The sequence below is a fragment of the Coffea eugenioides genome, chromosome 11, assembly GCF_003713205.1.
Source record: "Coffea eugenioides isolate CCC68of chromosome 11, Ceug_1.0, whole genome shotgun sequence".
NCBI lineage: Eukaryota > Viridiplantae > Streptophyta > Magnoliopsida > Gentianales > Rubiaceae > Coffea > Coffea eugenioides.
This window is the reverse complement of record NC_040045.1, coordinates 46,039,161-46,061,177: the sequence shown is the minus strand read 5'-3', so window position 1 is coordinate 46,061,177 and position 22,017 is coordinate 46,039,161. Positions and strand designations below refer to the sequence as shown.

Sequence of the window (22,017 nt, the reverse complement as noted above, 5' to 3'; positions counted from 1 at the left end):
TTGTGCCCAAATTCCTATTGAAAATATGTTGTATGGACTGATTTCACACAACGCCCTTAATTTATATTTCATACGTTTAGTTTAGAGATTTTGTACTCTAAAGTTACCAATTCAGCTAGAACTAGTAAAATTTTACACACTATGGATGCAATTTGTACAAACCATATGCGCCCATATAAGCCCAAATCTTCTTTTTTTTTTTTTTTTTTTTTTCTCCAATGATGACAACTGGCATCACCCCTCAATAATGATAATGACGATATTTTGTGTATTGTTACTTGCATTATGAATGGAAGGGTTTGATTTGAGAGTTTTTGAAAATTATGTGTAAAATCTCCAAAACACATGTACAAAGCTGAATTAATGCTATTAGCTTTTTTTTTTTTTTTTTTCTTCCTGGGATAGTTTCTCCTCGTAGTATCTAGGTTTCAAACCTTCAAAGCTTGTTCCTTACTTAGGTCTTTAATGTATTGTCTTGGTGCACGTCCGACAAATAGCAGTAAATTAATACAGTAAAAGAATAACTATGTATATATATATATATTAAAGAAAATTGTGGCAGGCAACCAAAAAAAAAAAGAAAATTGTGCCCTGGATACCGTGGCAGGCAACCAAAAAAAAAGAAAATTGTGCTAACCACTTGCATTGCGGAATTAAAAATTTTGCTCGACACGATATTCACAATTGAAAACGTTGCTTCTGAAGATAGTAACAATTTGCTTGGCATGCGGATTGTGACCTGCAAGGGTTGGAGGACCCCATGAGGTCGCAACCATTTTCAATAAAGTTGTATTTGATGGATGGATGAGTGATCGGCCCGGCCCGTTCATCATTTACAAGTGGGGAATCAAACCCTTTGCTGCTGGAAGTGCTTAACCCTCCCAATCACCAATGCCCATTGCCTATTATGCCCATAATCCATCCTTTCACAGCCAGCAGTACTCTTCACCTGATTTCTGAGTGTTGAAACTTGAAAAGAAAAAGTTTTTTTTTTCTTTTTACTACATTAATATTTATTGCGCATGGATGCCACGTACTCCGACTTTCAATCATCTGATTACAGGCACCGAGTATTTGAGCTCGTCCCTTTTTTATGACATTAATGCTTTGTTGACGTGCCATTCTGGTGGGATCTAATCTATGCATCGACCTTTTCTTGCAAAAAAAAAAACAAAAAAGTAGTACCAATAAATTAGCAAGTCTTACAACACGACGCTAGAGTTCGACGACTGTATCAGCTCCCCCAACATCTCCCCTCCCCCTCCCCCCCCTTCAATCATTTTTTTCTCCATTTATCCCGCTGTGTGGAGTGGACAAACTTGATGCTCATGCAGCCTTTAATTCGTCCCCCATCAATTAAGAAAATTTTATTAGCCAACAGCCCCCTCCCTCTTGGACTGTTGGTCAGTTTTAGTGGAGGTGAATTCTTGACCTTTCATCATATACTTGTCACTTATCTTTATTGTGACCGTCACTTTCAAATGATTTCCTTTGATGATATTCTCCGTCTATTAAATTCTTACTCTTCTTAGATTACATTAGAATATGTTATATAAATATTATATAAAATTTTATTACAAGTTCAAATTGACGTAATTCTTTTCTAATGTAACTCCTTCCCAATTCATAACCAGTCATAATTGCAAATTTAAATTTTGAAGGTATGTGAACTATCTTATGCAATTGAAGCAAGCCCTCTCTCTCTCTCTCTTTTTACCCAAAAAAAAAAAAGTGGGGGGGGGGGGGGGCTGATGAATGATGAGGGGACAGCAACAACTGGAGAGGACGCTTGTCGTCTGTGCTTCCGACGAAATATTGCCGCGTGTTACTTAATTTCGATGTAAGAAAGATGGTTCGACATTAAATTTTGAAAATGAGTGTGTATGCTGCATAGTTGTTTGTGGGACTAAAGAATGCCCGACATTAAGGACTCAAATGATTGCAGACTTGCAAAATTATATAGCACTTGCTTTCACATACATTGAAGGAAAAAAAAAAAAACATGTTTAATAACAATTAATTACGTGCTTGCAGTGACTTCAAAATAATACTCCTATTTTGTTATTGTAGCATTAGCTACTAAATGCGCCGGTCCCATTTATGACTTGATGAATTGGTTGGTGGTGGTCAGCTGGTGCCTGCCCATTGGATGTTTTAAGCCTGCCTGCTGCTAATGGTAATCATATGTGTTTCTCTTTCAGTACTAGTACTATACTAGTAGTTTTTTTTTTTTTTTTTTTTTAAAAAAAATTCATCCCAAAATGAGGGTGCTGATTAAACGGCCAATTAAACTCTTAATAATTAAGAATCAAAGATTAGAAAACTAGTTGGCCTTCTTACGTAACTCTAGCTAGCTTGCAAGTGTCCATACACATCTTTTTTTTAAAAAAAATTAATAGAGTATAGAAATCCCTCATTTTGTTCTGATCGCATCGACAAAAAGGTCAGGAACGTTAATTGGTGACTATCTTTTACCGTAACCCCATGCCGGGCTCTCCTGATCCAATGATCATGATTGGCTGGAACGTAGTTATTATTATTATACTACAAGATTTGAATTTCCATTCACAGACTGTGAGAAGTTGGCAGCGTTTTTGACTTTTGCGTTCTCAACATCTGGCTTATGCTTTGCTTACATGCTTTGTTCAGTCGCCATGTATGTGGTAACGAGCTACTTTCTTTTTTCATGAAACTGGTAGCGAGCTATACTTTGTTTTTTCATGAAACTGGTAGCGATCTATACTTTGTTTTTTCTTTTCTCCTAGAAGTCGGTCTGGTTTTAAACCATAGAAATAAAATAAATCCCTAAAACTCCATCGTCCTATTATTAGGCATGCATATTTTTCAGTGGTTAGGTCTCTTTTTTAAAAAAAAAAATTTAAAAAGAAAAGAAAAGAAAAGACAAGAATAAGGTTTGGCGAGTTCCCACCATCAATCGCGTGTATGAATCGCCATCCCAATGGTTTAATGGGTTGTTTGGCCCACCATGAAAGATGTTTTCTAAGGGGGCGAAAATATCCCCATTAACTCGAGCAATTCAATAATGTACATTACGCTATATCCTTAAGGGATTGTAAAAATTTTGGGGTCTACATCCAAAGGGACAAAGTCCCTATTAAGTGATGTTTGTTGCGACATAACTGATGCCTTCGGCGGCAGCCAGCATCTTGACTTGGCTTGCAAGATGAGAACTGAACAAACAAAGAGCGTATGTATCAATCGGACAAAAAGCTTTGACATTAAACATCTCTTTAATTTGGTACGTAGCCGAAGAAGCTGAATAAGTATATAATAATTACTATAGACGTTTGATTGTACTTTGAGCTCTTAATTAATCCAGCCCTCTTCTTTTTCTTTTTTCCATGCATCTTTCTTTTTCTTTGAACCCACCTTCTTCTAGATCACCTTGATCATGTAAGCTAGCTAGCGCCTTCTCTGCATTGTGTTGGGCGCAACGTCGCCGCATTCACTCTTTCCTTAATTGCGGTGGCAGTATAATATTAGTGGGAATTGAATAACCTAATTTAATTAAATGCGTTTCGCAGTTCAGCTTCATGCATTGCTTGCTCATTCGTAGTCATGTTGTCACTGGAATACATACATATATATATATATATTAATCATTACTAGTTAGTTGTCTTTCTTGCTGTTGCTGGTTCTGACCCGTGATAAAGCAAACGCTTGTTTATACATATTCATAAGAGTTTTCGAGAGATTGCGTACGTAGCAGTAAATAGTAGTAATTTCTTTCTTCTTCTTCTTCGACTTTTCTTTTCCATTTCCCTAGGTTACTTTTTGGGAGGGAGCTCAGCTATTAGGCATTAGCTAGGTGATGGTCAAATCGTGGAGGGTAAAATAAAATGTTCACAACAGACAAGGAAAACGATAAAAGAAAAAAAAAAAAAAGAGCTTATTGAGGACTTAACAACGTACGTAAAAAGTCATAAATTGCTGGCGCAGTTGGATAAATTAATTTAAGAAATGCCTGCTGTCTTGAGAGAAATGACTTTTGAGAGTTCCTTATACTGCAAACGAAAAGAATAAAGGGAGTTTCCTTGGATTGAATAATTGTCGAGCTTTCTAATGACATTTTACGAACCTTCAACTTCGATGTCGGCACTATTTGTTTCTGGACAGCTTAGACGGCCTCCGCTTTTTTGAATTTCAGCTACTCCACGATGTAACGCAAGAAAGTCCTTTTTTTCTTTTCTTTTCTTTTTTCCGGGCCGCCGGCCGGGAGGATTGGTTTTGGGGATTGTGATATAATTTTACCGGGGGAAAAAAAAAAGCATGTAAGTCGCAAAACTTCCATAATTTTGAGATTTTTGGTGAGCCTGATCACTTTTTCTTTTTCGTGTTTAGACCAATTGGTTTGAGGTCATAGAATTATTAAGTAGAAAGCCCATTATCACGTTGCTGTGATTTTTGTTGTTTATTGACGTGAGTTGAATTTCCTATATATGAAGATGTACTTTGAAAATACTTAAAGATACAGTACAGCACAAGAATAGTTAAATAGATCGAGTCAAACGCAAATTTAGAATGATCTTATAAGCTTTCGCCCTTTGGAGTTTCTTTCTTTAATCTTGGATAGTATGTATATGAATGCAAGCAAGTTGTGAAGCACAAAACAATGCACGTGTAATAATTGAAGCTGGGTATCGTATTTAAAACTAAAAGCTTTTTGGTTTATGAAATGGGAAATTTGGTTCGAACAGAACCCTACGGCTTTTCTTGTGCACCAAGCAAGCCCAAGGGCAAAGAAACAAATAATTTTGCATGTAAAAATTCTGTCTATTTCACAAATTAAGTTTATAAACAATAAATTAATTTTGCGTTGCGCAACTGCTATGTATGCTGCGTGGTGGTGGCCATCTGTGAAGGGGATGAAAATTCCAATTCTTCTCTTGAGGTGAGGTACTTTTGACAAAACGTAAATCCTTTTCACGTTTTCACTAAAATATTAATTAAAGATGCGGCTGCGCATAAACTTATTTGGTCAGAAGTTTAACAGACATACACAATACACAAGTAGTACAAGCAAACGGGAATAAAGTAGGGAAAATTCTGAGTTAGGAACAGTTTCCATGCATTGCTTGGTCAAGTCGGTGTGTTAATATGATTATTTTTTGCAGTTTGTTTTTTTCCTCAACTTTAGGTAGCAGAACTGATCACCTGGTGACAAGGAACTCCCTTAATTAACATATTTGACCTTTCTTCTTCTTTCTTTTTTTTTTTTTTTTTTTATAAATATATTCCTGTCAGTCTTTCTTTAACCTTCTAAATTGATGTAATTAGTTCATTATTAATTTCAAAAACTGCAATCAGTGTGCACCTAGTCAGCTTTTATTCGTGGAAAGGGTTGGACGCAACAGCTGCCATTTATTACGATCATGCATGGTTGTGATGATGACAATTAATTATACTGCTGGTTCTGCAGTATTGCTTTCACTATAAAAAAAAAAAAAAAAAAAAGAATTTCGAAAACAAGTAACAACGATATTGGCAAATATATTCATTAGTAAAATCAAAAAAAGTTAGATGCCAAACCCTTGGCTTTATTAGCTAGCAAGATACTACTGTGAGTTTAAATATTCTATTATTATCAAGAAGGAAAACTTGATTTAGTGATTAATGAGGTTGAGATTTCACGACTTTTTAAGTTCTAATCTTTATTTTCTCTCTTTACTTTTTAAATGTTGCCCCTCCTCTACTATAAAGAGAGAGAAAGAGAGAGAGAGAGAGAGATTTCCCTTCCGCTCCTCTTTCCAATTTCTTAAATCCTATTCTACTATTTTTTAAATTTGTGCAGGCTATGTCTAAGTTGTGAAGTGTCTTGCATTAAAAAAAAAAAAAAAAAAAATTAATGCAGAAGAAGAAGTGAGACTAATGGTGATTAGGTAAACTACTTTCACCCAATTCTACAAAAAAATCTATAATGAATGGTATCGGAATTAGACGCGTATGAAAATGTTTCTTTTTTGTTCCCTATTAATATACTATATATATGTTGTATTGTGATACTCTTAAATTTCCTGGATCCAGAGAGGGGAAAACTAGTTGATCCCCAGCGGTGAGAGAGACGGCAAGACCTTGTAGCCTCGCTTGTCGGGCCAAGTTTTATTAGACTTCCTATAGACTGTTGTGTGACCACCAATTAAGTACAGTAACTCGCTATCTACTTATACTGGCTAATTAATAAAGAAGCAACCGCAGTAATTTTTAAGGGCCAACGAGGTTAGAAGCTGTAGCAAGCTACTTTTGGAAGAAAAAAACTTTTTGTGTGTTTTTTTTAACAAGCCTGAAGATCATCATGTTACAGTTTAGATTGTTCATGTTTTTATATCTCCCGACTCATATCGCTTAACTTCTCCCAGAGCTAACTTAATCTAAATTTGGTTTACTATTATTTTCAAAGTGGATATCTAACAAGCTAGCTGCTGCATTAATCTTGTTTCAAGTCTACGATTGCTTTTGCAGGTGTGAAAGCCACGTAGCTATGTTCGTTCAAAGACACCTTGAGAGAGAGTAAACGTTCATACATGGAGAGTTGATATGGGAAGAATCAGAACGAAAAGGCAATTGAGGAGAAGCATCAGATATGTGCGCTTTGTACTTTGATGGAAGTGATTGAATACAGAACCGTGTAGCCGTACGCAACGATACTAAGAACAAATGACACTGATAAGGGTCCTTAATGACTCCGACCAGTCCAAGTTCCGATGAAATGATGTACTTAATTACTACTTACCATTCAATTTTTTTTTTTTTTGATAAGACAGCGAAATTACTTACCATTCATGATCTCTGCCTCGGTGACCCGCTAACAAAACATACTATAAGGAGGTTTATTGAGTATTGACAAGCTAACTATTGGCAGTTCGGAATCCGATAAGGAGGTTGATGGTTCCTTATTTTTTTCCCCCCTCCCCTCCACAGGCCCTTCCTGTCCCCAAGCTGTCGAGTTTAGGAGGGCGATTTTTAATCTTTGTGTATCCGTACATTTTTTTGAGTTACTTTTCCTTTCAAGTTATCATTATTGTTTTTCTTTTCTCCGTAAATTCAAGAAGTGAAAACATAAATAAAGAGAAGAATCGAATCCACAACCTTTAATTCTTAATATTTCCAATTTCAGTTATTAGATCAAAACCTTTTCGACTACTAAACTGGAGTTTCTATTTTTTGAAGTCTTAATTTTAATCACTAAACCAAAATTACTTTTTCTTTTTTGGGTTAGTTCATAATTTTCAACTGCTTGTAATCCCATACACTTTGGATAAAAAGGAAATAAGCAAGGGCTTTCATCATGTTTAGATCACACACCAGCTATAAAACTTTACTAGCCCAAATAAGTTATAGATTAACCAACAAGCTTCTCTGAGGTTTGGAGTGTTTGATTTGGTGAGGCTGACTGGCTGAGGCATGCCATTTGGAGCCTTGATTCTCGAACTAGTCATTGAGAATATGATAAGCAACAGACGCTTTTTGGGCATTAACAATACTAGTAGTAGAAGTTATGGAAAGCTTAGCTTGGCTAAGACTGTCCAAATATCGCCACGTGGCAGACAGATGCTTCCGAACCTTTCTACCACTTCAACAGTGACGCGTTGCAAAGTAAAAGCCATTATGGATATTACACGTCGGACATTGCCATTGGCGCCCGCCAGAGAACCGGTGCAGATGCTGACGCGGGGCGTCACTGTCAAAAGGGCCCCACTGGACCTCACACAAAGGAAGTAAAGAGATCAGGCGTAGTGATGCCCTAATCACTCCGTGACAAAACCCCCTGCATCATTTAATCTACCCCTACTCTTTATTTCGAATACCATTTTTTTTTTTTTTCACTGTTGTTCACATTACTTTATACCGCATCATTTTCAAAATGTTAAGCTAAGATTTACCACTGTCAATTGGAGGCCTTTGGTCATAAGTTCAACCTCTAAAACAAATTTATGTCTCCTTGTCAGTGACATTGTAACATTTTTAAGGCACAAACACATTCATAAACTCCACTCATTTCTTGACGAAAGCATTCCATCCATCGTTGATTGAAGATCGAATGTCGCACAATTCGTGCAGAGTCTTATAATGTAAAATTTCAAATTGTCGAGCGTTTCATTGCTCGATTATATTAAATTTTAACCTTTTTCTGTGAGCAAGCTAAGGGCCTTTTTTAACTTTGTGCATAACGTAATGACTCGCTGTTTCTATATCGTGTCAAAAAATAAGCCTAATCAAGTTTGACACCAGTGACACGCTTAAATTTGTATTGTTGCACTAAGTGTGATCGGAGTAGTTGTTTACAAGCTGCTAACTTTATGTGTTTGAACTTATCATCTGATTGAAAAGTGATAGCGATTCACCGTTGGGGTTAGAGTGATCCAGCATTGTGGATATATTTCAGTCAGTTCAATAACATTATGCATTATTGTTAAATAATCAAACGAATATAAAATGATGCAAATATGACATGTTGAGCTGGTTCTAAGAGTCTCAAAAAGAAATCTTGAGGGGGATTTAGTGTAATTAACCCATATTACCCCATCAAAGCCTTAATCATATTTATCACACTCCATTCCTTGCTCTTTGTCCTTTCTTACCTGGTTGCTTCCTGATGTCTGAAGAATTAAATAACTGCTTATAAGAACGAAGAGGACAAATCCCGTAGTTAGGAACCATATGGGTAGATGAGGGGGGTTTGTCACAACCAATGCGGATACTTAAAGTGCTAATTCTTGATGGGTGGGTCATCTCTGTTTATTATTATTATTTTCTTTTTCTAACTTTGAGAGCGAGATGTGATGCCAATCAAAATAAAAGCGTGTATTATTACATAATTGGTAGGGAAATGCATTAATAATGTAAAAGTTAATAATGTTGTTCTCATCAAAAGTTAGTGCTGTAAACCTGTAACCAGGCAGCAGCACTAGTCCTTTAGATTCCAAAACAGGGGTAATTAGGCAAAACATAATAACACCTCGACGGTAGCCATCATGGGGCCGGACTTCCACAACCCTTTTTTTTTTTCTTTCTTTCCTCCCTCTCTCTTTATTACTACTTTTCTTTCTCATGTTTTTCGTTCTCCCATTTCCCACAATTCCACTCCATTTGCTGACACTTTATAAAATTCATCAAATGCGAAGTGGGAACCTTAAGATTAGAAGAAACAAAGGGAAATTATCATTTGACCAAAGGGATAAAACGTAGCGTTTGATTGCATGTAAGGTAATAAAACAACTACTGTAAACTCAAAAAAGTGTAGTCTACCTCTACCAAAGCATCAAACTAACTGTTTGCAAAATAAATTCTATTCTCGCGGTCTCTATTCTTTTATGCGCTAAGTACTTTACCGTTCTTGAATGCGGACTCTCATTTTAATTGTTACCATTCTTCTTCTTTTCTTTTTTTTTTCCCCTCCTACTTATGTTCTAAAATACTTGAAAACAAAAAAAAAAAAGGGGGGAAAGGCCAGTTAAGCGGTGGGGTTTGAGGCATGAGCTGCAGGAGTTGTGTACTGGAATACACTCTGGGCTGCATCCGTGCAGGTGGAGATGAGTGTAAAAAGCAAAAGTGGGCAGCAGCAACAGCGTTACAGCATAAGTATTCTAGTACTCGTGGAAAAAGCAGTGAATTATCTTGCTCTGTGGAACAATTTGGAGCATACCTTTTCTACCCTTGTCGGTTTTTACTAGTAAAAATGATGATAGGAGTTTTGAGTCTTGGCCTTTGGGAACGTAATTCCTTCAATTATTATATTCCTATTAGTCTGAAATGAATAAAATAGTAGTAGCAGTAAAACATTATGAGTTTTTCTTGAATACTCTTTTTTTTTTTTAATGGGTTGGATGGAGATAGAATGGATAGAGATAATGGCCTGTGCTAGCAGACATTTCCTACCACCATATTCTTCTCATCTTCGCTTTCACAGATTCTTGTAGCATAGTGTCCATTGAATCCAGTTTTCTTTTTCTTTTCTCGCTGTTGCCTTTATTCATTCTGGTACATTAGTTACTATTCTATCATTAATCTTCTCTGAATTATTGCCTCCCTCCTGTCTCCTAAACTACACAGGAGTTTAGCTAACTTGGTTGTGTCTTGAGAGTCAAACTTCTCTAGTCATATCCATAAAAATACGAGGCAACCTTTTCCTGCAAACCATGCTGACTGTCAGATTTTATTGTTGGGGGGAGTCACTACTGTTATCGTCTGCTTTAGTCTATGGTTTCTGAGTTGTTCTTGTTTTCTGATTTGATTGATTTAGTTTGTGAGAGAATCTAGTTTGGTTTGTTTTAGCCCAATTCTTCATCTTGGTTTTGGCTGGTGCTTGTAGACAGGATAAAAATTAAAATTCTGTCCTGTAATTGGAAAAAAAGTAGGAATCTTGGGGGATTCTTTCATTCTTGCTTGGGTCATTTTGGGATTTCTTGTCTTCCCTTAATTCTGGGTCCTCCCTCTGGCAAGCAGTTTGGGTGGATAAGATAGAATCATTTTTAGGCTTCTTAGCTCTTATCAACTTAATTGTCTCCTGATTATGAGGTCGGTGGCCTCATTTCCTTGTTATTTTTTGTTATTTGCTTCCAAAGTTTGAATTTTTACGCTCTTAGTAGGTCTAACTAGACAGTTTCTGTAGATTTGACAGTTTGGGGGAGGGGGTGGAAGATGGGAAGTCCTTTAGTTTCTCCCAAATTTAGCCAGGGGTTGAAAAAGTATTGATCGGAGACTGTTTGAAGTTGAACCGTTCTTTTTACCAAGTCACTATCTTGGATGAGTCTACTCCATGTTATTGGATTTGGATTGAAGGTGGGGCATCTAATTCTGGTGCTATGTTGCTGGTTTGTCTCTTTGTTTTCCCTGAATTGGATAAGTAATGGTGGAGTGATGACCACAAAGACTGGTTTGCTTGCTGATGGAGAGCAGCTATGGATGAAATTGTGGGAGAAGATCTCAGGTAAGAGTTTCAAGATCCATCATCACTACTCCCAGTACATTGGGCCCAAGAGAGTGAGAAGAAACTGGTGGAAGAAGCTTTTGGTAGCATGGATAGTTGTTGGGATTCTAGTTTCTGTTTCGGTCTTCTGGTACATGAACTCCTTAGCTACGGAGAAGAGGAAAGAGACCATTGCAAGCATGTGCGATGAGAGAGCTAGGATGCTGCAGGATCAGTTCAACGTTAGCATGAATCATATCCAGGCTATGTCTATTTTAATTTCAACCTTCTACCACAGCAAGAATCCCTCGGCAATTGATCAGGTAAACTTTTGTCATCACCTCTACTGTATGAAAGAAATGTTCTACTTAATGGAGACTAGTGATTGGCTTCTTGCATCTCTTGGTTGTCCTAATTACCTTGAGAGAGACATTTGCAGCTTAAAATGTGATCAGATTGAAGTTATCTCTGTCCGACTGGTCAATTTGAGCTTTAGATTCTAGCTTGTTTGTCATCTAGGTACTTCTGCTTATATTGCTTCACGTAAAGTTTTCTTAGCTTTGTGGCTTTCTTTTCCCATACCTCGTGCTTGGCCAGAGAGAGTTGCTTCTTGGTATTTTCAAGGAATATATTAGTGTCCATTTTTATATAACCATAGGAGTCCTGACTGTTTCAATGATGCACTTTTGCTGACTACTAGATCCAGACGCTTTTCTATTGTCTCTAGGGTTCTGTTCAGGAACAATCTAACTTACCAAATTTCATAGATGACATTTGCAAGGTACACAGAGCGAACAGCCTTTGAGAGACCTCTTACCAGCGGAGTGGCATATGCTGTAAGGGTGCTTCATTCTGAAAGAGAGCAGTTTGAGAAACAACAAGGCTGGACTATTAAGAGAATGGATAGCATTGAGCAGACACCAGTTCATAAAGATGAGTATAGTTCAGAAGTCCCAGAGCCATCGCCAGTTCAGGAGGAATATGCTCCGGTCATCTTTGCTCAGGATACTATTGCCCATGTAATTTCTCTTGATATGCTCTCTGGAGAGGTAAGCTTTATTTGTCTCAACACTCTAGTTGGACTTTTCCAGCTTTAGTCAGGCATGCAAATAGAGTGAATTTAAGCTGTTTTTCTGAATGTTTGGAAGATAGAGAGGATTGGTAATTGTAATATTCCAGCAGCACAGTTGACTTGGATTGCTTTCAACTTGAAACATTTTTACCTTCTCTGCTCCGCTTAACAGATTAGGAAAGAAAAGAAAGATTTGTTTGATTCCTTGTATTGATCCCCCACAGGAAGATCGTGGGAATATCTTGCGTGCAAGAGAATCTGGAAAAGGTGTACTTACTGCTCCTTTCAGGCTAATCAAATCAAACCGCTTAGGTGTAATATTGACTTTTGCTGTGTACAAGATGGATCTACCCCCTGATGCAACCCCAGATGAGAGAACACAAGCAACTGATGGGTAAGTGATTGAATGTGACTTGTTTCATTACAGTTGCCTTGGCCTTTTTGATGGGTTTTGTTCCTTTAGTTCTAGTGGAAAAAAAAAAGAAATGGAAATTCTTACTGCACCAAAGGAAATGGAAAATAGAGGTATTGATAATCATTGTTGAATGCATTCCAAATATTACTCCAATCTTCAGGGATTAGGGCTTATCCTGCCTCTCAACCCAAAACAACATGAAGGAAGAAAGAGGGAATGAAAAGTATTCAACTAGTCATACAGCTATCAAACTGCATCTAAAGAAACAACAATTGAACTACTCTAAGAGGAACTGATTGCTTTCTTGGTTTAGTAGTCATTCCTGGATCAATGAAACCCTTTCAGTAGTATGTTGTCAAACTAACTGTTGACTGCTACTTGTAGGTTTAATGAAGATACTAAGAAGTTTTATGCTTGTAACGTATTCTGGTTAGTAGACTGGATTTATTCAAACGTTTCTGGTATTCAACTTATTCCAAGCAGGTACCTAGGTGGTGTCTTTGACGTTGAGTCTCTGGTAGAGAAGCTACTTCAACAGCTTGCAAGCAAGCAAACTATCCTGGTAAGTGTCTGTGACACTACAAATATATCCCATCCTATCAGCATGTACGGTTCAAATGTATCCGATGATGGGCTGCAGCATGTTAGTGCCCTCAACTTTGGTGATCCATTCCGCAAGCATGAGATGCGATGCCGGTATAGCATTCTTTTACCCATGCACTGTTTATTTCCTGTATGTTTTCTATGGGTCCTTTCAGGTTGTTAACTCACTGAGCACAGGTTGCCTATTTACCTACGCCTAAACATTTATGATCATTCAAATGAAAGTGGAAGCATAGTCAAAATTTTCCAAATCATGCTCTTACTTGAACTTTCTGCACCATGTGCTCTATTTTGGAGAGTTCTTTGGTAATCTTAACTTTATCTCTGCTAGAGGATTCCATTATTCATATGTTTTCTAACTGATATTATTGTCACCTAAAAATAAGCAAGGATATTTATAAAATGTAATAGAGGTGAATATGGGGTTAGGAGTTGATTATTACTAGGATGGACTTAACTTGTTCTTGTCCAAAAACTGCAACTAAAGACACAAACACAGATATGGAAACATACACATTATAGTTGTAAGTACTTTTTCTCATATGCATGTCTGCTTGTGTGCCCTATATACTATGAACTTTCCATATGTTGCCGTGTTTGGTGGGGATGAGGAGGCTATTTGTGGTCTGATTGTGAGTGCCTTTCAAGTCTTTGTTCAGGGTTGTTTGGTTTGGGGGGGTGCTGGGGGAGGGATTGGGTGGAGGGGAAGAGACAGGGTGGGTGATAATGAGGAGTTGCATGGAGCAGGTGTTGGAGTGCAGGATGGAAGGGTGTGGCAGATTGATAGCCTGCTGCATGACTCTTTCCAAGAGGGTAATTATGAGAAAGGAAGGGGAGTCATCATTGGTGGTTCTTTTTCTGAGCTGGTGATGGACATGAGCAGGAGATCTTGCAAGGAGTGTGTTCTGGTTCAGTGTCAGAGAAGTATATGGGTTCAATTGCCACCCTTGATGTTTCATAATTGGTGGTGAAAGTAATCTATTGCATCTTGCTGATGAAGTTTTATTGTTGATGCAGCTTCAAACACAAACCACCTTGGCCATGGCTTGCAATAACAACCTCAATTGGCATACTTGTGATTGCATTGCTAGTGGGACAAATATTCCATGCCACAGTAAATCGAATAGCCAAAGTTGAGGATGATTATCATGATATGATGGAGCTCAAAAAGCGTGCTGAGGCGGCTGACATTGCAAAATCACAGGTACATTTTACTTTTAGTTTAAGTGCAAAAGTGTCTCCCCACATTGAGAATTTGTTGATAAAATGTCTGATGTTACATGCGACTTGCTGTAGTTTCTTGCCACCGTTTCTCATGAGATCAGGACTCCCATGAATGGTGTTCTAGGTATGTCTGCAAGTTCTTGCCCTAATATTGCTATTTTTATTCAGATGCTTCCATCTGTTTGGAGCAAGAGACTGATGTCATCAAATATGTCCAATTTCTAGGGATGTTGCATATGCTTATGGACACAGATCTAGATGTAACTCAACAAGATTATGTCAAAACTGCACAGGGAAGTGGTAGAGCTTTAGTTTCTCTTATTAATGAGGTTCTAGACCAGGCGAAGATTGAATCTGGTAAACTCGAGCTTGAGGCAGTGCGCTTTGACCTGAGAGCTATTCTGGATGATGTTTTGTCACTGTTTTCAGGAAAATCACAGGAAAAAGGTGTCGAGGTACTCTTATCAATTAGGCTTCTGATGATTTTCCTATTTTACACTTGCTTCATTTGCATCTTTATTTTAGCTAACGTGCTTTTTTAAAAAAATATATATATATTAAAAAAAAAACTTGTATGCAGTTGGCTGCCTACGTTTCTGATAAGGTCCCTGAAATGCTAATTGGTGATCCTGGGAGATTTCGACAGATAATTACGAATCTGATGGGTAACTCGATCAAAGTAAGTGCATTTCTGATTTGATTTTCCTTTTTTGGTCTGTGAAAGGAAAAGATCATGCAGAGGATAATAACTTTTTTTAGCTGTTCTCCCAGACAAAAAATAATAATAATAATAATAAGATACATAGAAAGGGAAGTCCCACAATTACTGATCCTCTTTCTTTCATTTGGTATTTGTTCCTACTTTACCACAATACTGTAGGTTTACACCAGTATGCAATGTACAAACCAATTCTTTTATATGTCCTGGCCGCCTCTTTTTGAAAAGAAGCCTGTAATTTCTAGGACTGCAGTAAAGGGATAACTTTGATATTCTCAAATTCTTGAGAGAACAATTATCAGAAAATTCCTGTTCACTACACTGGGATATAAATCAGGCAAATATGATGCCCATGCAGTAAATCTAAACAAAATAGTAAATGAGACCTTGATTTAAACTATTGTAATTAACGAAAAAGGATGAATGAGTGCTGCCAAATTTATTTGAAACAAGAGCCAAGATTTCTGCTTATATTTCTCCTGAAGAATTTTTAGCGATGATAATGGATCAGAATAAGAATGCTTTACTTTTCCTTCTGCAAAGATAGTGTCTAATTTGTACATGTTTCTTTTGCTTGGAACTGACTAATATTTTGTCTATTTGTAGTTCACGGAAAAAGGACACGTACTTGTGACTGTCCATCTTGTTGAAGAAGTGGTGGATTCTGTTAAAGGTGAAACAGAATCATATTCAGATGACACATTGAGTGGGTTGCCTGTAGCTGACAGACGACAGAGTTGGAGAGGATTTAGAGGTTTCAGCCCAGACGGACCTATTGCAGCATTACCGTCCTCCTCAATTGACGAAATCAATCTAATTGTATCAGTGGAGGACACAGGTGCAGGAATTCCTTCAGAAGCTCAGTCTCGTATATTCACCCCCTTCATGCAGGTGGGTCCCTCAATTTCCAGAACACATGGAGGCACTGGCATAGGATTAAGCATAAGCAAGTGTTTGGTCCAGCTCATGAAAGGCGAAATAGGGTTTGTAAGTTTGCCAAAGATGGGATCCACTTTCACTTTTACAGCTGTTTTTGCCAATGGTTCCGGTAATTCAAATAACCCGAAGGGCAAACAAATCAACAATCAATCCAACTCTATTTCTTCGGAGTTCCACGGCGTGAGAGCGCTAGTTGTTGATCCAAGGCCTGCACGGGTCAAAGTGTCAAAATATCACATTGAGCGCCTTGGGATCTGTGTTGAAGTAGTTCCTGATTTGAACCGTGCATTTTCTAGTATTAGCACCAAGGAGGCTACCATAGATGTTGTTTTCATTGAACAGGAAGTTTGGGATAATGATTTTAATACGTCTACTCCGTTCGTCGAGAAATTAAGAGGGACTGACATTAGTGTTGCACCAAAACTGTTTCTTTTATCTAATTCTTTAAGTTCTACCCGATCGACTGTTTCAGCTTCTGGTATTCCTGCTTCATCCGTTATCATGAAGCCAATAAGGGCAAGTATGCTTGCTGCATCCCTGCAACGTTTAATGGGCGTTGGTAGTAGGGGAAATTCGTGCAATATAGAGCTTCCTCTGAGTCTTGGAGATCTGCTTCGGGGAAGAAGAATTCTTGTGGTAGATGATAATAAAGTGAATCTAAAAGTAGCAGAATGTTTCTTGAAAAAGTATGGTGCTGATGTGGTCCGTTCAGATGGCGGGGAAGAAGCAGTCTCACTCTTGGAGCCTCCCCATAAGTTTGATGCCTGTTTCATGGATATTCAAATGCCAAAGATGGATGGGTATGTACATCTGATCGGTTTCTGTATTATTGTAGATTTATGGATGCTAGGAAATAAGCTTAATTGATCCCTTTAGGAATCTCATTCATATGATGGGACTTCACGCTTATTGTTTTCAATGATTAAAAAAGTCTGATCGTCATTTGAATCATCATGCTAGTATGGTAGCGTAGACTGCTGTTGGAAAACTTGAATTTACCATTCGAGTTTTCCTTTCTTTCATCCCGTGCAATGGTTTAAAGATCACATGACTTGAAATCTCGCAGGTTTAAAGCTACAAAGCTTATCCGCAGCATTGAATCTAAAGTAACTTCTCAAATCGAACAAGGGGAGTTGTCCGTTGAAGCTTTTGACAATGTTTCAAGCTGGCATGTGCCCATTTTGGCCATGACAGCTGATGTGATCCAGGCTACAAATGAAGAATGCACAAAATGTGGAATGGATGGCTATGTATCGAAACCATTTGATCCTGAGCGGCTTTATCGTGAAGTATCACGCTTTTTTTAGATTGTATCGAATGAAAACTAGCTAGGAACCTGGTGAATGCCCGATGTGCTCCAAGAGAAGTGCTTATCGGAGGTGTCTTGGCTTCCTCAAGTACTTGGTGGATTTTTCCCCAGTGAGTATCTTAACAACCAAATCTAAATGCTCAAGACACTGGTGCCACTGCTGGTGCTGCAAGTCTGACATTCTTCATCTTTTCTTGGTATTTTGGCAGTAAATTGATTTCTCCATTGGACTTGGGAGTGTACATGTTAGCCGAGGATTTGTGTTCGTGGCATTCACTTCGCCTCAGATAGACAACTGAGTTTTTCAACTTAACCTTCTTTTGATATTTGAAGCCTTAAATAGGGCAGTCTGACCAGACTCGAGGAAAATTTTTTGAAGAATCGAGTCTACAATTGAAGCTCTGCAGTTTATCCCATTTCCCATTTGCGAGAATGGAAATCAGCCTGGAAGATGAACTCTTAATCGTCGCTCTTCTGCAACATATGGGGAGGATCATCTCTGCACCATAGATATTGAATTAGTTGATGGTGTGAAATGCCACGTCTTGATAATATATACCAGGATATGCATCGATGTATAGTTGTGTATATATTTCAACGACAATAAAACAATCAATTGTGTAGGAGAGTTTCCAAAACCAACCTATGCCGAATTGTTCTTTTGACAATTACTATTGTCTGCTTTTTTAACAAGGAAGCAGCCATGTAAAAAAGTAGTACAGGGAGTAAAACTGGTTCGAGTGTAAAATGATAATTTTGGTGGTTCAGTATAAATTTTGTCCATTTTTTGAATAAAAAGGTGGCCACAATTGCATCGAGTGCCGAAGTGGAATTTTTCTTATCCTTCATTTTAGAAGGCTCGTTCTTGTGATTTCCTTTTCCGAGGCAACTGAGCTGCGTCCTCTTTTTTTCCTTTTTCCATTCATCAATGCCCGTGTCTGTCTGGCGTGGGATTCCGATGTTTTGAGGTTTTTCGTTGAATGAAAGAAATCATATTAACGACAGGTATAGAGGAAAATCCCTCTGCAGACATGTGTCAGGATTAGCACCTTGTTCGGGCGTCTCTCCCTTGAACTGAATTGGAGTAACAAGGATCTTAGTTTGGAGGAGTTTAGTTTTCGGGATAAGGCCAAAACTTGAATCCAAAGGGAACTTTACCTCTAGTAACATAGTATGACTCATATTTTTGACTGAAATAACTACTATATGTCAGAGGATAAAGTTGGGCACCCTCATAATTTATTAGGAAAAACCTTATAAATAGTAACAAGTTAAACTAAGAAAAAGTATACTTAATGATCAAGTTAAAATTGCTAATAGAACAACTCTACATGGGTTAAAGACCTGAATAGATGTTGCCCAGACAGAGTGGGTGGATAAACTACGTAGTATACTGTAGGTTTATATAACTACGTCCTGAACTGTCACGAAAGAAATTTCATTTGCCTTAACTTATGGAAAGGCAGTAATCCAAGCAGAAATTGGGTTGCCTTCAGCGAGGGTACAAAATATCATCGCGTAGAATAACGAGGAAGAGATGAGATATAACTTGGATGAGTTGAACAAAAAATGGAGGAAGTAGTAATAAAAATGACCAGGTACAAAAGGTGAATAGATTAATATTACAACGCTAAAGTTAGACGATCAATCTGTTCGGCTGCTTTGGGGTTATAATTGGAGAAATTTCCAATATCCAACCCAGGGAGATTTAGGGTCTGTATCTCATGAAAAGTAGAGGAGTACCCATACCGAAGGATAGGGGTATTCAAGATAGCTAGGTCGGCAAGGAATTCCTGAGACTTCAGAAAATTCTTGACCCCTAACTTCTAGCCTTCTTCGAGAGTAGCAGTGTGCTTGGCTTCGAGTTCTACTAATCTTTTTTGTTCAACCTCTAACTAAGCAAATAGAGCAGAAACCTTCTTGCTCTCTGAAGAAGCGCTGAGCTTCCCCGGACCGAGTTGACCTGATGAGTACGGCGTGCTGATGAGGAGAGCGCGTCCCAAGCCTGCAAAGCAAACAAGAGGGTGATCTGACAGGGGAGCCCCGAGATCGTCCCCGAGGGCACTCCGACGGTCAAGTTAGTTCTCCGGTGAGTGAGATTCACGGGAAGTAACACAGTCGGGAGTAACTGGCGTATAGTGAGCGTACCTTGTGCAGTTGATGTGTGTTACCATTTATACCTGCTTGGGAGTTCGACCTCCGTACGTTCCGGGACCTGTCCAGAATAGTCTCAATCCCGCTCTGAGGGGGATCCTCCCCGCCCTCTACGGGATCATTCCCTGGAGCTCCTCGGAGCCCTAGCAGCGGAGGACCGCGGGACGGTTCTCATGGGCCCGGGGTCTAAGCCCAGTTCAGGCCTCCCTGGGCTGCCACGTGTATAGGCCCAGGACGGGGCCTCTGCACTAGCCCCTTAAATTAGGTAGGGCTTCCGGGCAGACCTAATCTATACCCCTGCCACGTGGGAGCCCAGCGTCGCACTGCTCTGCCGCGGTCACCTCCGGTACAGTGCTGTCATTGGAAAGCTGCGCCCGCGTCCCTTCAGTTGTCGCGTCTCTTCGGTTTCCGTACCGCGCTTAAATGCGTTCACATGGGGCGGTTCAAATTTAAGCAGCCGTTTCTCCCCCATTTTGCTCCCTATAAATAGGGATTCCCAGATTTTCTCAGACTCTATTTGCCATTTTCCTTTCTTCAAGTATTCTTGCGATTTTCCCTTCTTCACGTATTTTCTCCTACTACCAAAAGTTCTCGCGGCAAGACTTTCGGCCATCAGTACCCAGATTCCGGTGATTCCTTCGTCTTTTTCCACTCCGATCATTAGTAAGTTTTTTTTCCCCCTCCTTCGCATTTTCTTTTCCTCCTTTGCCACCTTCTGCATTTTATGTCGGATCGTTCCGGCGTTACTTCCACCGTATCCCAAACTCCGACCCGTCGTAGAGCCCCCAGAATCCTCATTTCCTCCTCGTCTTCGTCCTCATCTTCATCTTCATCTTCCCCTCCTCCTCTCTCTTCTTCCTCTGCCTCCAATCCCAACTTCCTCATTCCTGACCTGTTTGAGCCCATTGACATCATGAGCTCCCCATCTACCCATTCTCCTTCTGCCCGACTCCTGGAGGAGGTGGCCGAGCTCGATTCCCTCATCGAGCAGCAAGGCACTTCTATTCCCTCCCCCGAGTCTCCACATGACTCCCCTGGCGGAGCTCAGGGGGGAGCTGGGGAGGACAGGGACTCCTCCGAGGGGACCCCTGCTTCCGAGCAGGGGGATGATTCTGAATTCAACTACGGTCACCCCGACCGGCAGGAGGTCACCCTCTCACCCGAGGCAGTGGCCGAGCTGGCCGGGTCTTTTTCCATCCATCCGGCCTTCGAGCCGCGGGCCGCCGGACCCAACGATCGAGCCTGCCGACCTCCCCCTGGCTTTGTAGCCATTTACAGGGAGCAGCGGCTCGCTGGGCTCCGGCTCCCCATTCCTCCAGCCCTGGCGGAGATCCTGAGCTACTGGGGGCTCCGGATCACCCAGGTCCACCCCAACTCGATCAGGATCATCATTGGATTCCTGATCTATTGCCAGATCTGTTCCATCCCCTACTCACTTTCCCTCTTCCGGGTCTCTTACATCCTCAAGCTCTCCCTGGGTGGTACTACTTCTCCCGCCGAGGGGCTAACCAAGTTCGGGGGGGAAAGGGCACCCAGGATCTACTCTATGGGGTCCCCTCTTCCATAAAAAATTGGAAGGGGGACTTCCTCTTTGTAAAATCCACGAGCTTTCCCCCGAACGTGTGGAAAGTCGGGGAGGTCGACTCCGACCCCTATCCGGAGGACCTGGACCCCGAGGCCCTCGGCCAACTGATGAACTCCAAGGTAAAACTCTATGCCGCCAAGTTCTCCACCGAGTAGATCTCTGCGGCCGGACTGATGGGGACGTTGTCCGGGTCCCCTGGAGAGGTGGTGGCCTCCCCTACCGACCTCGAAACCTGTAACGCCGACTCTGTCCCTGTAGCTCGTTGTATTTATATATATATTATATTTTTCCCTACTGACCTGTTTTGGCTGACCTGGCTATGTTTGCCGCAGTGAGTAAGCTCTCCAGGCTATTGGGCGCGCCACCCGAGCAGGTTGCTCCCGCCACGCAGCCGGAGGCATCGAAGAAGGCCTCCGAGACCGCTCCGACTCCTGGGCGCAACTCGGCCCCTCAGAAGGAGGCCTCCCAATCTCAGTTCCCCTCCATGCAGGCCGCCAGCAAGAAGAAGGCGGCCGGGCAGAAGAGGGACCGATGGGATGAAGCCCCCTAGCCCGAGAAGAGGCTCGCCCTCACCCAAGCACAGCCCCCTCCCCTGCTAACGTCGGGAGGCCCCGTCCACCTGGGGGTTGGCTCCGCGGAGGAGCACACCCAGGAGACGCCTCCCCCCAGCCTGTGGCATTTCCGCCACGTGGCACCTGTGAAATCGGGCCAGGCCCCCTTTATGCACGACTCCCGCCGCTTCTGTCCGTCATGGGGGCTCTCTATCAATAACCGAGCCCAGTTCCCCGAGGTGGCTCGCGAGTTGGTCACGGGTTCGGTCCTCCCGCGTGACAGGAGGTGGATGGACCTGGCGAGCCCGTCCGAGCTCCAGGACATGTACTTCACCGCCCAGGCCCAAGTAAGCCTTCTTCTGCTTTGACCATATGTGCCTCTGTTTCCCCCTTGGTGGAGTGCTAATTTTTACTTTCCTTTTCTCAGGCGAATGCCGCCGGCGCTGCCCTGGTGACCCGCTTCTCCGAGCTGTCTCCCGATCTGGAGATGTTGCAGAAGAAGAATCGGGAGACCGAGCAG

At 40.5% G+C, this 22,017-nt stretch overlaps 1 protein-coding gene across 3 annotated transcripts; it reads left to right on the top strand.

Moving 5' to 3' along the window:
* Window positions 1–9,879: 9,879 nt before the first annotated feature.
* LOC113751113 (histidine kinase 3) lies at window positions 9,880–17,990 on the top strand. Of its 3 annotated transcripts, none has more exons than XR_003464768.1 (11): window positions 9,880–11,250; window positions 11,695–11,976; window positions 12,224–12,393; window positions 12,898–13,110; window positions 14,035–14,221; window positions 14,314–14,365; window positions 14,467–14,696; window positions 14,822–14,920; window positions 15,566–16,698; window positions 16,965–17,317; window positions 17,417–17,990. XR_003464768.1 is itself a non-coding variant. In XM_027294981.1 (10 exons), exons 1-10 carry the CDS (start codon window positions 10,765–10,767, stop codon window positions 17,203–17,205), a joined length of 3,093 nt encoding a protein of 1,030 aa, XP_027150782.1. In that variant the 5' UTR covers window positions 9,880–10,764; the 3' UTR covers window positions 17,206–17,990. The 3 variants fall into 3 exon arrangements, 1 of the variants encoding a protein (XP_027150782.1); XR_003464769.1 differs by having other exon boundaries at window positions 11,166–11,250; window positions 11,709–11,976; XM_027294981.1 differs by having other exon boundaries at window positions 16,965–17,990.
* The last annotated feature ends 4,027 nt before the right edge of the window (window positions 17,991–22,017 follow it).